Source organism: Capricornis sumatraensis, chromosome 15 (genome assembly GCF_032405125.1).
Source record: "Capricornis sumatraensis isolate serow.1 chromosome 15, serow.2, whole genome shotgun sequence".
In the NCBI taxonomy this organism is placed as follows: domain Eukaryota; kingdom Metazoa; phylum Chordata; class Mammalia; order Artiodactyla; family Bovidae; genus Capricornis; species Capricornis sumatraensis.
The window spans coordinates 40,881,984-40,896,956 of record NC_091083.1 but is presented as its reverse complement, the minus strand read 5'-3'; the positions used below and the strand labels follow the sequence as shown (position 1 = coordinate 40,896,956).

At 49.7% G+C, this 14,973-nt stretch overlaps 1 protein-coding gene across 2 annotated transcripts in view; it reads right to left on the bottom strand.

Annotated features, from left to right (window-relative positions):
• Nucleotides 1-14,973, bottom strand: part of PCSK2 (proprotein convertase subtilisin/kexin type 2) — a 233,311-nt gene that overhangs the window by 26,676 nt on the left and 191,662 nt on the right. For both annotated transcript variants that reach the window (XM_068987288.1, XM_068987289.1), the window contains 2 exons: nucleotides 11,112-11,200; nucleotides 2,472-2,647 (listed from right to left, as the gene is read on the bottom strand). In XM_068987288.1, coding sequence (XP_068843389.1) covers nucleotides 2,472-2,647; nucleotides 11,112-11,200 — 265 coding nt within the window. The remainder of the gene's footprint in view (nucleotides 1-2,471; nucleotides 2,648-11,111; nucleotides 11,201-14,973) is intronic.

Here is a 14,973-nt window from a genome sequence, read left to right as displayed (position 1 = left end):
TCTTATCCTCTGTTTCCTCTTTTTAAAAAAACAATTTTTTAATCTATTTATGCATTTGGCCGCCCTATGCGACCCACAGGATCTCAGTTCCCCAACCAGGGATTGAAGCCACGTCCACTGCAGACTCCCACCAAACCCCCGGGTAAGTCCCTCTTCTTGCTTTTCATCATTACGATATTGGTGAAACAAACCTGTCTGCAAGATGCTAAAATTCAAAGACAAGCATCAGAACTGCTTTAGTGGAACAGGTAATTGTCTGACACCTTTGTTTAGGTCCAAGTGAAAGTCGCTCAGTCGTGTCCTACTCTTTGCAACCCCATGGACTATAGAGTCCATTAAATTCTCCAGGCCAGAATACTGGTGTGGGTAGCCGTTCCCTTCTCCAGGAGGTCTTCCCAACCCAGGGATCGGACCCAGGTCTCCTGCATTGCAGGCAGATTCTTTACCAGCTGAGCCACCAGGGAATTTGTTTAGGTAGAGATCACCTTTCAGAGGGTGCTTTCCTTTAGACTGGACCAGACAGCTGAGTAAGCGGGAGAAAGGCTGTGCTCATGCGTAACACCCTGTTGCTCACACAAGTCTGTAAACTTGTCCAAAAATATTTTCACCTTGAAATGAGGAAAGAGTCTTTCCCACAGTTTGAGGGAGATTCAAATGAGAAGCTGTGTGTTTTTCACCAGTCTCCACGTTGTAGAATATTTACATGCTGTTGTCTGACGGTAAGTCATAACAATCTTTTTTCTCTAAGTTTCGGCGTACTTGGCATGCTTTGCAGAAGGATCACACTTGAAAGAGCCTCTTTAATTGCAGCAGGGGACATCGCAGATGGAAGAGGGAGAACTCCCCTGCCCGGGGAAGTGATGGAGCCATTCAGAAGCTCCTGGAGAATGACAGGAGCCGCCCTAGGAGGTACCCCACTGCGCCCATCTGCGTTGTAAATTCTGACTGAGGCCAAATGTCACCTCCTCCTTGACTCTCTTGGCCTCTGGGTTTCAAAAAAAATGCTTCTCAGTGAAAATCCATGTCTGATGGGGAGGGGGGTCTGTTCCCCTGGGTCCCTGCTTGTCACCTGATCCTGGGCTTGATGGGCAGCCTTCTCTCTCCTTCATACTGTAAATAACTCAATAACGAAGTAGCTGTCTATATGTCAGAAGTCTGACCCTGTAAACTCCTAAGGGTCTGGGGACTGAGATGGGGTAGCGGCATCACTTCCTACCCCACTACCCAGTGCTATCAGTAACCCCCTCTGTATACTGCACTGTGCCATTCCAGTGTCAGGGACCTTCGTGGCGTCTCAGACCAGCCAAGAGCGGGGACAGGGCACCACATCAACCCGAGGGCAAGTCCAGTCCTGGGAAAAGACTAAGAGGACTTAGACAAAACGACCAAGTGCCCTGAGGAGCGGCTGCAGTGGGATCAAAGGTGAGTAATCCAGTCCCTTTCAGGGACAGGTGGACACACCTAGTCTGAAGATCCAGTCCCCTGCCTTCTAGCCAAGGCCCAGGGATTGGAGTGGAGACAGTCTCTCCCCAGGATCCCATCTGAATTCTTGGACCACAGAGTCCACAAGCCCAGGGAAACCTGCTGCTTTATGACTTGGAGTTTGGGGGCAGTTGATTAAAGGTCCCTAATGACCCTGACAAACTGGTGGTTTGCAGGGCACCTCCCAGGGCCCAACACTTGCATGTCTATCTCACATCTGATGGTGACCCCAGGAGAAATGCACCGTTGTCACTATTTTACAGGCAGGCACACTGATACGCTGTGAGGTCAGGTCACTTCGGACAGACACTCAGACCCTGAGCAGCAGACCAGGGGCCTGAACCCAGGGAGACTCTGCCCCGGTGCCTGGCTATGTTAAGTAGCAGTGGACTCTGCCCTGAGATCCCAGAGGCCACCTCCTTCCCCTCCCCAGGGGCTGCTGACCTGCTCAGTGACCCCAAGGCTCTGGCTGCCTCCCTTTGAGATGCTGCTTTGATCCCTTCTCTGTGACTCTGTCCATTCCTGGGCTGATCCCAGGGACGGATGGCTGAGTCCAGCCAAGGGAGCAGCTGGATGCAGCTCCCCTGCTGTGCCCTGAAGTCCCCTGGTTTGCACAAAGATCCATCTCTCCTGGGGCTGCTTCCAGCTATGCCTGTACGGTGGGGGCGCTAGCCCAGCCCCTCTGCGACACCCTTGTTCCCCACTCCTCTTTGCAGTGGCCAGGGTAGCCTCGCCCTCTGAAGGGCCTCATTGCCCCCCTTTGTCTTTCACAGGCGACTCCTCCAATAAGTCTGCACCTTGAACCCCATTTTGGGGTCTGTTTCTCAAAGGACCTGAGCGACGGCACAAGGTGTCAATTCCCAGCTCCACCCCCGCCCTGCCCCTTGTTCCACTCCGTCATTACTTCCTCTCATTCCCCACCCCCACACACCTCACCCCACCCGGTCCCATTCTGCCCCATTCCCGTGAGGACACAGGAGTGACCTTACCTTGTTCACGCCATCCGCCATCGCTTGGAGCGTGAGCTCCCGGGGCCCGTCCACCGTCTTCCCGTTGTCGGTGGGGCCCCAGCTGGCGCTGTAGATGTCGATCAGCTGAGGCATGTGGCTGATGGAGGAAGCCTCGATGATGTCCGTCATGAAGGGCTGGTCCAGCATCCGGATACCTGCGGACACGCGGGGGCAGGGAAGCACTGTGGGCGGGTTCACAGGAGACAAGGTGGGGAAGGGGGCTAGGTCCTGGCTGTGGCTGGGGGGTCTGCCACAGGTCCCTGTGCCCTGGAGGGGCAACCCTGAGTGCAGCCTCACACAGTGGGGTGATCAGGGGGTCAGGAAGGTGCAGAGAGCCACCCACCCCATCTCCTTGCACCTCACCCACCCCTTTTCTCATGTTCCTATTGGGAGGCAATTTTATACCCTTGACAAAGGTTGCTAGAATTCCTAAATGAGGCCAGTTTCTAAGTGGAAGCTTGCTCCAGGGACTAGGGGGCTGATGGAGGACACCTTTCAAAGGAGAAGTAAACCTATTGTGCATGACAGTGTGGCGGGAGGCAATTGCTCTCAGATATTTGAGGGCAGAGGGCAGAGATCAGGGGACAGGGGGCAGAAGAGGGTCAGGTCTAAGAGGAACTCTCAGTTGCATCGTAACTGAGAAGGGGCTTTGGGGTGACAGAAATGTCCAAGAGGTAATTCTAAAGTATATTTGAAATGGGTGCAGAAGACACCCCTTTCCCTCCCGGGTCACCTTTGTAAAGTTTGTGCTACCCAGATGCCTGGAAGGAGTGACTTCCTACTGGGAGCTTTTCTTTGATTGTGTGATTGTGTGTCTGTGTGTCCAGGGACTCTGGAGGAAGAGTTCCTCTGTTCTCAGGCCTGAGCATCTGGGGAACTGGGGTTCACAGCACCCTCCCTCTCTGGGACTGCTTAAAAAATACCTCTTGGGGGTTCACTGAGCAGCAGCCAGCGGAAAGGGGTTTTGTTCCTTCACCGTTACCCTCAGAATATCGGCTGTTGGAAGCAGTGTTGTTCTCTGCTCCATACACTGTTTCTAGTCAAGGAGCCTAGAGTGTTGGTGAGTGTTGGTCAGTCTTCTCACTGGAATTTGGAGTGAAGGCCTGAGCTGTATACAGGTGGAGCCTGGCTTCCCACAATTCTTACTTGTCCCCAGTGGTCCGAGGACTTTATTACACAAGAGCCAGCCTGAAACGTGGTGTGTGCACCAACTTAAAGAAGGAAGAGTCATGTATGTTGGCTACCTGTGTACATGGCACCACTTCCTAAAATCGACAGACAGTTCCTGAGAACTAACTGCTGAGAGTTGAACAAAGTTAGAGGCCTGCCTTGATTTTCCTTTCTAGTTGCAGGGAACAGCGCTACCTATCTTAAAGCCAATTACAGGGTCATCTGGAATGTATTTCCTAAACACTGTGCCTGGGCCACCTTTTAGTTGATTTTCCCCCAAACAGAGATAACAGGTCCAGACTTTTCCATCCTCTACGCATAAATCAGGTCACCATTTTTGCCAGCATTAACTATTAGTTAACATTCTTTCTCCTGGAAAAAAATCTCCTACAGAATAAGCATAGTCTTTGGTTTGAACTTTCCAGAAGCTAAGTTTTACGGTTCATTTCACTAGGGATAGAAAATCCAAAATTCCACATTTTGCTCTTGGTCCAACTATATTCTGCCTATTAGGAAAAAGAAAAACCTATTTAACAAAGGTGGCCAACAGTTTACGGAATCAACTGAATAGCACAGCTTCTTCTTCTAAGTCATATCCACTTTGTGGAGGGGGAGACTTTGTAGGGAGACGGGATTCACTGCCAGGAAAAGGCTCAGATGGTCTTGAAGTCATCCAGTGCCCAGATGACCAGCCCTGAGCAGCCTGCTTCCACAGAAAGAGAGAAGTTCAACTCCGGCCAAAGTGGGCCTGGACTGTCCCCCCTGAATCTTGTCACCAGCTGGTGCCCTTTGCCCTCTCTCTGCAGCTCCTGTCCTCTGCCTCTTTCCCCCTTCATCCCACCCTGGCTGCCTTTGTGCCGCCCAGAATGCCAGCCTGTTGTGTGTTCATCTTCTGACTGCTTGGCATCTAGGCGGGGATGGCCACAGGCTGGGAGCCAAGTTCTCATTTGTATTCAGGGGCCAGGGCCTGGGCATTCTTTTAATCTCATTAAGCCTGGGAGGAATGAGGTATGCATGAATTGAATGAGATACAGATTAATGTTTGCAGGCAACAGCAGCATTAGGGGCCAAGACCAAGGCTCAGGGTGACCCAAGGGTTTTTAGGGAGGGACTCTGTCCAATGCTCTAGGAGCTACCGAGTCCGGGCCGGGGGAAGGGAGAGAAACAGGGAAGCCCAGGGAGCCAGGACTCAGCATCCTAGCATCTGCAAAATGCTCTGCTGGCTGATGCGACGTGATGGCAAGATGACAGGCACGTCAGCATTTCTGTCCCCACCATCATGACTCGTGGTGACCCGGCGTTTCCCTCCTCCCTTTCAGAGTCTGAGCCTCTTGCCTGCTGCACTGCTCGATCACAGTCCTGAGCTCTAGGGCCTCCACAGCCCAAGGATTTCTGCTAAATCCTCTGCCTCTCCTCTTGTTATGAAAGGTGAGCTTGTACGGAGACCACAGCAGGTGCATAAGCCTACCTGCTCTGCCTTCAGAGGAAGGCAGGTAAGGCCAATGCCACCTGGCCTGGCCCCCTCCCGGGGCTGCTCTGAGGGGCTCCGCAGAAGTGATGCTACAGGACCCACCCTTGAATCATCCCCCTGGCATCATGATCTGATATTATTGTGTCTGTTTGCTCCTGGTCTGGGTCTGCCCCTTAGACTCGAAGCTGTGTGAAGGCAGGCATCTTGTCTGCTGGCTCATGGCTGCATCCTCCCACCCTCAGCAGGACTGGCATCTGGTAGACCCCCTGGTCATGACTGCTGAGTCCTGGAAGGCACTGGAGGCAAGAGACAGTATCTCCCAAAAGGCTTGATGCAGTTTGAGCATGTTTAATACTCCTAGAAGTAAATATCTGACAAACTTGCAAGAAATATCAATTGAAGAGTTCATTATATTTCATGTCCATTTATTGGACTTTGTGAAATCGTATAAGACTTTTTCAATTTTGATTATTTTGTCTCGATCCCTTTGACTGAAGATGCCAAACATTGGTTTAAATGCGAAAACTAAGGAAAGAAATAGGCTGTCTTCTTAAAGAGTTACTTTGATAATTGTGTTAGTCGCTCAGTCGTGTCCGGCTCTTTGGGACCCCGTGAACTTGGGGTCCTGGTGGAAGCCCCACCAGGTTTCTCTGTTCATGGGATTCTCCAAGCAAGAATACTGGGGTGGGTTGCCACTGCCTTCTCCAGGGGATCTTCCCGACCCAGTTATTGAACCTGGGTCTCTGGCATTGCAGGCAAATTCTTTACTGTCTGAGACAGCCATGTTTAAAATTTTAAAAAATGGAAATTAACTTTTCTCTTCAAAATTTATAAAGTAAATAAGTGGATAAGGAAATGTAAATAATTAAACTTAAAAAAAATTGAAGTTGGACAGCATCACTGACTCAATGGATGTGAGTTTGAGCAAGCTCTGGGAGTTGGTGATGGACAGGGAGGCCTGGCACGCTGCAGTCCATGGGGTTGCAAAGAGTCGGACATGACTGAGTGATTGAACTGAATTGAAGGTTTTGAGACAGCGCTAAGACTTTGGGGCATCTCAAATGTACAGGTCTGCATGTTACAGAGAATGTATAGGAGTTGGACTGATTGGAATTTTCCTCCCTTCCTGCCAAGTGTTACCTAGAAGAGGTGGAAACAACTGTGTTCATGGAATAGGCAACAAAAATCAAAGAGAGAGCTCATCTTCAGGAAGACGTTTCTAAGAGTCACACGCGCAAAGGCAGAACAGACTTCCTTGTGAGGGAGTGACTTCCCCATCACTGAGGGCATGCAAGCTGTTGATGCATGTTAATGCAGGGGCCCAGGCTGCTCTGGGTGCTACATTGTTCTACAGTTTACTAGCTGTGTGGCCCCGTGTTCAATAGGGATAATAATAGATAGTAAACATGTTCATGTTCTACCAGGTGGTGCTAGTGGTGAAGAACCCGTCTGCCAATGCAGGAGACCTAAGCAATGCAGGTTTGATCCCTGGGGTGGGAAGATCCCCTGCAGGACGGGGTAGCAATCCATCCCAGTATTCTTGCCTGGAGAATCTCACAGACAGAGGAGCCTGACAGAGGAGTCCATGGGGTGGCAAAGAGTCATGCAAAGAGTCAGACATGACACAGTCATGCAAAGTCAGACATGACGGAAGTGACTTAGCAGGAACACATATATAAAATACGCAACAATGTGCGATAAAGTTGCAAGGAGAGTAAAGTGAGTAAAGGGTTTTGCATCCTGCCTGACTTGTTGAGAGTCAAAATGCTATTATTATTGTTGTTATCATTATGTAAATGCAAGTGGGTCTTCAGGATAAGGCAACTTAGAGCCCCTACAAGGAAATGACAGTCTACCTCAATATTCTTGCCTGGAGAATCCCATGGACCGGGTAGCCTGGCAGGCTACAGTTCATGGGGTCGCAAGAGTCAGACACGACTCTACAGTTCATGGGGTCGCAAGAGTCAGATACGACTCTACAGTCCATGGAGTCGCAAGAATCAGACGTGACTTAGCGACTACGAGAGAGAGAGAGAAAGAGAGAGTAGAGAGCAAGCGCCAGAGCCCCTACAGTCCAAAGGGTCGCAAAGAGTTGGACACGATTGAAGCAACTTAGCACACACAGAGGTCCTTCGGGACGTTGCCCCGCTAACTCAACTCCTTGAGACTTGTGGTGATCTTGGTTGGCCACCAGGTGGCGCCCCAGACCCCAGCTCAGAAAGCTCCTGAAAAGATTGTCTAGAGGGTATAGCTCGCTTCGAATGAAAACCAGCCAACTTTTGGAATTGATAGCTCATTTAGAATGAAAACCAGCCAGCTTTCGGAATTGATTCCTTATTTAGAATGAAAACCAGCCAACTTTTGGAACTGATAGCCAGGATGAGCAAAATGTTTCCCCAAGTCTGAAAGGTAGAATTCTGCTTCTGCTGTGATTCCTGAGTACCTCTCTAGGGGTTCGTCAGCAAGTATTCCTTCTGCTCCTCTAGCGGAGTCCAGAGGTCCCTGGGATGTCTAGATGCACACAGGACGGGACTAGACCTGCCTGGCTCTGAGCACTTAGGACCCATAGGAATGGATACAAAGGAGCCAAGCTGGGTTAAGGGAGTGGAAAAAGGCGGCTCCTTTGCTCAGGGTCTCTGTGTGGCTGCAGTGCCTCCCAATGGCTCTGGGCTTAGTTTCTGGATTTTCAGAGCATTGTTGTGAGACCTGTGAGCTGTCGGGGTTCACAGACACCAGTCAGGTTCTGTCTTTGAGGTGCCAGGCTGCACTCACTTGCCTTGGGGATCGGAGGTCAGTCAGAGGCTGGCACACCCCACCTGGCCCTGCTGGCCCCCTCTGGGGTGAGTGGAGGGGGGGGTCTTTGCCTGGGGCGTGTCCTCTGCCTTGGGGATGGAGCTCAGTCCATGTGAGCTGCAGGCTGGAGAGGCCAGGGGTTCATGGCTGAGGACCCCTACCTCTCCACTGAAGACAGATGGGAGTTGATGGTTAAACTCCCAGCCTCCTCCCCTCGGGGAGGGCAATGCTGAGGGGGTGTCCCCACAGTCCCCTGAAGCCCCAGCTCACCTACACACCTTCTGTTGGTCCGTCTTCCCACTATCTTCCTTTCTCTTTCCCTCACTGGCTTCCCGGGATTGCCTCCTAAATAAATTCCTTGCACCCAGATCCTTGCCTCAGGTTTGCTTTTAAGAAATTCAAACAAAAAGAGCCAGAGAATTAGGTACTTTGGGGTTTCCCTGGTGGTTCAGATGGTGAAAGAATCTGCCTGCACTGGAGGAGACCCGGGTTCAATCCCTGGGTCAGGAAGATCCCCTGGGGAAGGGAATGGCTACCCACCCCAGTATTCTTGCCTGGAGAATCCCATGGACAGAGGAGACGGGTGGACTACAGCCCAGTAGGGTTGCAAAGAGTTGCACACAGCTGATCGACTAACACTCAAATGCTTTCAGAGCACAAATTACGAGAGAAAAAGGAGCCGATGGAGAAACAGACCCCAGTGGATCCCTGAATGCCGTGAACTAATTGCAACTCTTCATTTTTGCAGTAAGTAGTTTTAAGAATCCCTTGTTCAAAAACCCAGTTACTGTGGGCATGAAGAAAATTTTAAAACTCTTTGGAAAACCTCCCTGTGAGTGAGGAATCCAGGTTTGAAATTTTCCATTGCTTCCACCCTGTCTTGTGAATAGGAAACCGCCCCTCCCCCCTTTCAGATAGTAGCCGACCTGTGAGCCTGGCTTATCAAATATTAATTGGGTGCTATATTTTTCCCTGAGCTCATAGCAGCCTCTGACGTTTTGCTGCCAGCTTTTTGGAGGCTCACCAAACACAGATCGCTGAAACCCGAGGGGCAAAGCCTCCCTAGTTACATTTCAGAATGCTCCGGATGTATTCTGTGAAATTCAGCACCCACCTCAGGCAGATCTTAGCAGACAGTGCTGAAGGAGGTTAATGATGGATTTGAATAGGTTTCTCTTGCTTTATTTAGGTCCCTGGAAATGCAAGTGTCAGCACAAAGTATGTTTATGGTTCCAGTAAATCACCAGGAAAACACACACACACACATAGAGCTGGTTGTAAAAAAAGAAAAACAAGGTTGGATGACTCAGCCTGAATAAATTAAGAATCAAATTTGATGCAAAACTTGGAATGAATGAGGAGCCACTTCCTTCTCTAGCATCTTATCCCCTCATTCGTCTTCTCTCTCCCTTTCTTTTTTGGCAGGGGGAAGGTGTTGCTTTCTAAGTTTCTAGTGAACTGCCACCCTCAGTTTCTAAAGACCCCATAAAGGGGAATTTGTTAAACATCTTTCCTGTAGAACTTAATAAAAAGATTCTTCTAGGTAGAGTATTTTCCCTTAAAAATGAGATGCTTGGTACAAACAAAACAAGCCACCAAAAGCATTTTGAAGAGTTTGGAGTATGTTTGCAATAATTTGTGCATTCCTCCTCGTTTTCTACCATCTTTATCTGAGTTCTATTTACATCTTATGGATACGTGGACAAAACTATACTTTGAAAATATAGGGAGCCCTCTTCCACTGTGGGCGGGAATGTAAATTTGTGCAGTCATTATGGAAACAAACGAAAACTCAAACAACTAAAGCTAGAGTTGCCATATGATTGAGCAATCCTACTCCTGGGCATATACCCAGACAAAACTATAACCTGAAAAGATGCAGGTGCCCCAGTGTTCATAGAGGCATTATTCACAATAGCCAAGACATGGAAACAAACCTAAACGTCCACTGAAAGTTGAATGGATAAAGATGTGGTGTATACATATATATACACAGACATACACATAGACGGGACTACTACTCAGCTATAAAAAAGAATGAAATCGTGCCTTCTGCAGCAACATGGTGGACCTAGAGGTTATCACGCTAAGCGAAACGAGTCAGAAAGAGAAAGGTAAGTGTAACATGGGATCACTTATATGTGAACTCGAAAATACCATAGAAATTAACTTATTTATGAAATAGACACAGGTTCGCAGACGTAGAGAACAGACTTGTGGTTACTAAGGGGGAGGGTATTGGGAAGGGGAAGGACTGGGAGTTTGGGATTAGCAGATGAAACTATCATATATACAGTGGATGAACAACAAGGTCCTGCTGTATAGCACAGGGAACTATATTCAGTGTCTTGTAATAAACCATAATGGAAAAGAATATGAAAAAGAATATATGCATGCGTGTATATATGTATATGGGCTTCCCTGGTAGCTCAGCTGGTAAAGACCCCACCTGCAATGCAGGAGACCCTGGTTGGATTCCTGGGTCGGGAAGATCCCCTGGAGAATGGATAGTCTACCCACTTCAGTATTCTTGCCTGGAAAATCCCCGTGGACAGAGGAGCCTGGTGGGCTACAGTCCATGGGGTCGCAAAGAGTTGGACACGACTGAGCAACTAAGCGCTCATGCATGTGTGGTGCACGCACACACACACACACACACACACACACATATGTGTAACCAAATCACTTTGCTATACATCAGAAACGAACACAACATTGTAAATCAACTACACTTTGATAAAATTTTTTAAACGATATTAAGGATACTGATACACAAATAGTACAGACAGGACAATTCCATTCACATAAAGTTCAAAAACTGGGAATAACCCGTGTTTGCTGTTAGAAGCCAGAGTCATGACTGTTCCTGTGTGTATGGGCAGCAGCTGAGGGGTACACAAGGAAGGCTTTGGGGTGCTGATAATGTTTTGATTCTTGACGGTTAAGTGTGTGTGGTTGGCTTGAGAAACTTCATTGACCTGTGGGCTCATGATCTGTGCACCTTAAAATTTTTAAAGTTTACTGATATTACCATACAGGTTAAATTAAAATATTTTTTTTTCACCCTTGCTAAATTGTACCAACCCTGCTCTCTTGCCCCACTGGGAGTTTTTGCCGGGCCCTGGCCAGACGGAGACTGGGTGTGACGCCTCCTGGGGATGTCTGGCAGGGACGGGCCAGCCTACCTGCGACCTTGGAGCCGTAGGCCACGCCCACCCCGCAGATGTTATTGTTGGCAGCCGCAGAGACCTCCCCGGCACATCTCGTCCCGTGGCTGCGGAGAGAAGTGAAGATGGGTCAGACAGAGGGTCAGACGACTTGGAGAAGGTTTCTTAAATTGTCAGTTGAAGCAGTTTGATGCTTTTGAGTGGTTCTGTTAGCCTGGAGCTAGTCCAGGCCACTGCCTCTTCCGTCTGAGTCTCTCCTCTCACCCTTTCCACCTCCCAGCCTGTGAAGAGTCTCCTCGGAACATTTCAACCTTGAAAGGTGATCTCTGCTTTAAAATATAAAGTGTCTTCCTGCAGAAGGCAGTCATAGGCTTTCTGCGAAAAGGGAACATGAGATTCACAGATTGGTGCTGGTCTAAATACCTGACTTTGTTTTTTTTTTTTTGAACAGCTAGAACTGTGGGCTAGTGTTTATTTTCAAGGCTGGTTCTGGCCACCAGGCAGTGAATGCTGCCTGTCAGCTGTGGGACAAAGATTATTTACCTTTGTTGGATTCTAGCCTCCTTTAAAGCTTCCTTGGTGGTTCAGACAGTAAAGAATCTGCCTGCAATGCGGGAGACCTGAGTTCAATCCCTGGGTCGGGAAGATTCCCTGGAGAAGGGAACTGCTACCCACTCCAGTATTCTTGGGCTTCCCTGGTGGCTCAGACGGTAAAGAATCTGTTTTCAATGCAGGAGACTGGAGTTCGATCCCTGAGTTGGGAAGAACCTGTGGAGGAGGGCATGGCAACCCACCCCAGTATCCTTGCCTGGAGAATCTCTTTGGACAGAGGAGCCTGGCGGGCTATAGTCCATAGGGTCGCAAAAAGTCGGACATGGCTGAGCGACTAAGCACAGCACAGCTCCTTTAAGATATGTGCTACAGACCCCCACCTTCCTCTGGGAACCAAAAAAGCACACATTGGCAACATTTCCCATTCAATTTCAAGGGCTCCACAGAAACTTTGAGGCTGACCAGATTAAGAACCCTGGATAGTCATTAGTTCCATCTTTCTGAAGTTTGCTGGCCTGAAGCTTACAATTCTGAGCAAGGCCTTCTTAGGGCTCATGTTCTAGACACTGTCATACGTCCAAAGGCAGAACAGACTTTGTTGTGAGGGAGTGAGTTCCCCATCACTGAAGGCATGCAAGTTGTTTGCTCATGTTAGTGCAGGGGCCCAGGGGGCACTGGGAGCTACATAGTTCTGCAGTAGGCACCATAATTTCATTAAGCTTCTCCCTTCTGCTACCTTTTCCATTAGACCAATGGGATCCAAACAGTTCTCCCTTCTGTGAGCACTTCCCCTCTACTGAGCAAGGTGGCCTGGTGGCTGGCTTGGGCCCACGGGATGCAGTGGAGTGCGCAGAGGAGCTTGGGCACGGACAAGGCCACGAGGGGAGCATGACCAGACAGCACCTGAGGGGAGGCCCCTGGAGGTCTTCTTCCTCCAGACCCAGCCAATCGCCCCATCAGCAGCACATGGAGAGAGACAGGTGCCCCACCTACGTTAACAGCATGATGAGCAAGCAAGCGTTTGTTCTCTTTTAAGCCACTAGGTTTGCAGGCCTTTTGTTAAATGGCAACAGAACCAAGCGTAAGCTTGAAGTCAATCAGAATGTGTGTTTGGACTCCCAGCTGTGGAGGAGCCTAGTGTTCATGTCCTTGCAAGCCACCAGCCCCAACCCTGCAAGGCCCTCCTAACGCTCCAAGAAGCAGCCAAATTTGAAGTCAGCTGGAACAGCATGTGCTTGGCCTGTGGAGGTGATGGCAGTGAGGGCTGCCTGCTTGCTATTTACACGGCGGGTGCAGGAGGGCACGTGGGGAAGGGGCTTATTGCCTGCATAGCCCAGAAAGTCCTGATTTCTGCAGTGTAGACTGGTTGCTACATTCTCCTGGGACACGCAAACCTACCACATCAGTCCATTAAAAAAAATCACATCTGAGGATTGAAATATATATATTTTCTTTCTCTACATGAACAAAAGCAAATTCTGCCTCCATGAAGGTTACACACCACAGGGACTCCAAATTCCCTCGGGAACAGAATGACTGTGGTGGAGGAGACCTCAGCATTGCCTCGGAGGGACCCCAGCTCTGAGGGGTGAGAGGACGACCAGCCCCCTGCCGTGGACTGAGCGTGATGTGCTCACTGCCTCTGTGGCCTCACCGCCTCTACTCCTTGCGGGGGCAGGCACTGTTCTATTTCGCAAATGTCCAAGTTGAGTCTCAGTGGACCTGGGCCAGGTCTGAGACCAAGGCTCCCTGATGCAGTGAGACTGAGACTGGACCCCCCACCACCCTCCCACCCAGGAACAAACCTTCTCTGCCCTAAAACTGCTCATGGAAACCTGGAGGACGAAATCGTGCAAACTTTCTTGAGCAGACTAGAGACACTGAAGGCTTCTGTGTCTTTAATTTGGCTTTTAAATGGGGAGATGCCGGTCATGGTTCCTCCACAGGAACATTTGGGAAGAAACACGTTTGACTGTTTGTGACCCCGTGGACTCCAGCCTGCCAGGCTCCTCTGTCCTTGGAATTCTCCAGGCAAGACTACTGGAGTGGGTAGCCATTTCCTCCTCCAGGGGATCTTCTCAATTCAGGCATCAAATCTGCATCTCCTGCATTGCTGGTGGATTCTTTACCTGCTGAGCCACCGGGGAAGCCCCCTGGATACACAGTCCATGGAATTCTCCAGGCCAGAACACTGGAGTGGGTAGCCTTTCCCTTCTCCAAGGGATCTTCCCAGCCCAGGGATTGAACCCAGGTCTCTCGCGTTGCAGGTGGATCCTTTACCAACTGAGCTATCAGGGAGCTCATTGCTAAATTAGGCGATGACAATTAATTACAAGTGGCTGTGGCTCCCTGTTGGTGATACCAGGCCTCTTACCAGGCCCCGGGCCTCTGTGGACTTCATTCCCGCAGCCTCAGATGTCTTCCCCTCAGTCCTGTTTTCCTGATCATCTCAGGCAAACGTCTTCACTCCCCTGAATGTTGGGAAAATCATTTTCCAAATCCATATTCACCTGGCCCCTAGGCTTTCAAGAACATTCAGTAGCTCCATTTTGCCTCTAGAATAAAACATGACCTGTCAAAAGTGGGAATAGCTGTTGGTGGGGGTGGGGGACACCTATGGTGGCTGGTTTGGCCTCCTCTGACAGAGGTCACTGGGGGGCAAGTGACAGGAGTCAGGGGTATGTCATGTTGCCAGAGTAGCCCGTTCTTCCGCTCCCCCATGTCCAGGCCCCTGGAAGTGTGGTCTTCTTGCTCCTCCATGAAGAGATGAAGCTCATTTCTCTCTTGAGTCTGGCCTCATGACTTGTTTTGTCCAAAAGGATGTGGTGGAAGAGATGAGCCTGGCCCCCAAGAGGACCACAACTGTTGTTTCTCCTGAAACTGCCCAGGTGCCATGTGGACAAGCCCAGGCTGCCCCATTGGATGATGAGAGACCGTAACCCTTCATGCTGGTCACCCCAGCTGATAGCCAGCCATCCCCCAGAAATGTGAGAGGCCAATCTAAGCTGGCCAGTCCCCAGCCCACCTGCCATCCGACCGTGGATGCACGGGCAGCCAGATGAACAGACCTGTCCAGCTGACCTGCAGACTTGTGAGCAATGTCGGTGCTTATTCATTTTGGGATTTGTTATGAGGCATTATTAGGCAATAGATAACTGATACGCTGGACAAGCAAGGCTGGAGGGATAACCGATTTAGCTCAGTTTATTATTTTAAAAACAGGAAATATTGAAAAAGTATAGACAAATTCAGTGAATAACAGAATGAATCCCAGATGGCCAACACTCAAGTCTATCAAAGTCAAGGGCTTCTCATAACTTAGATTTTT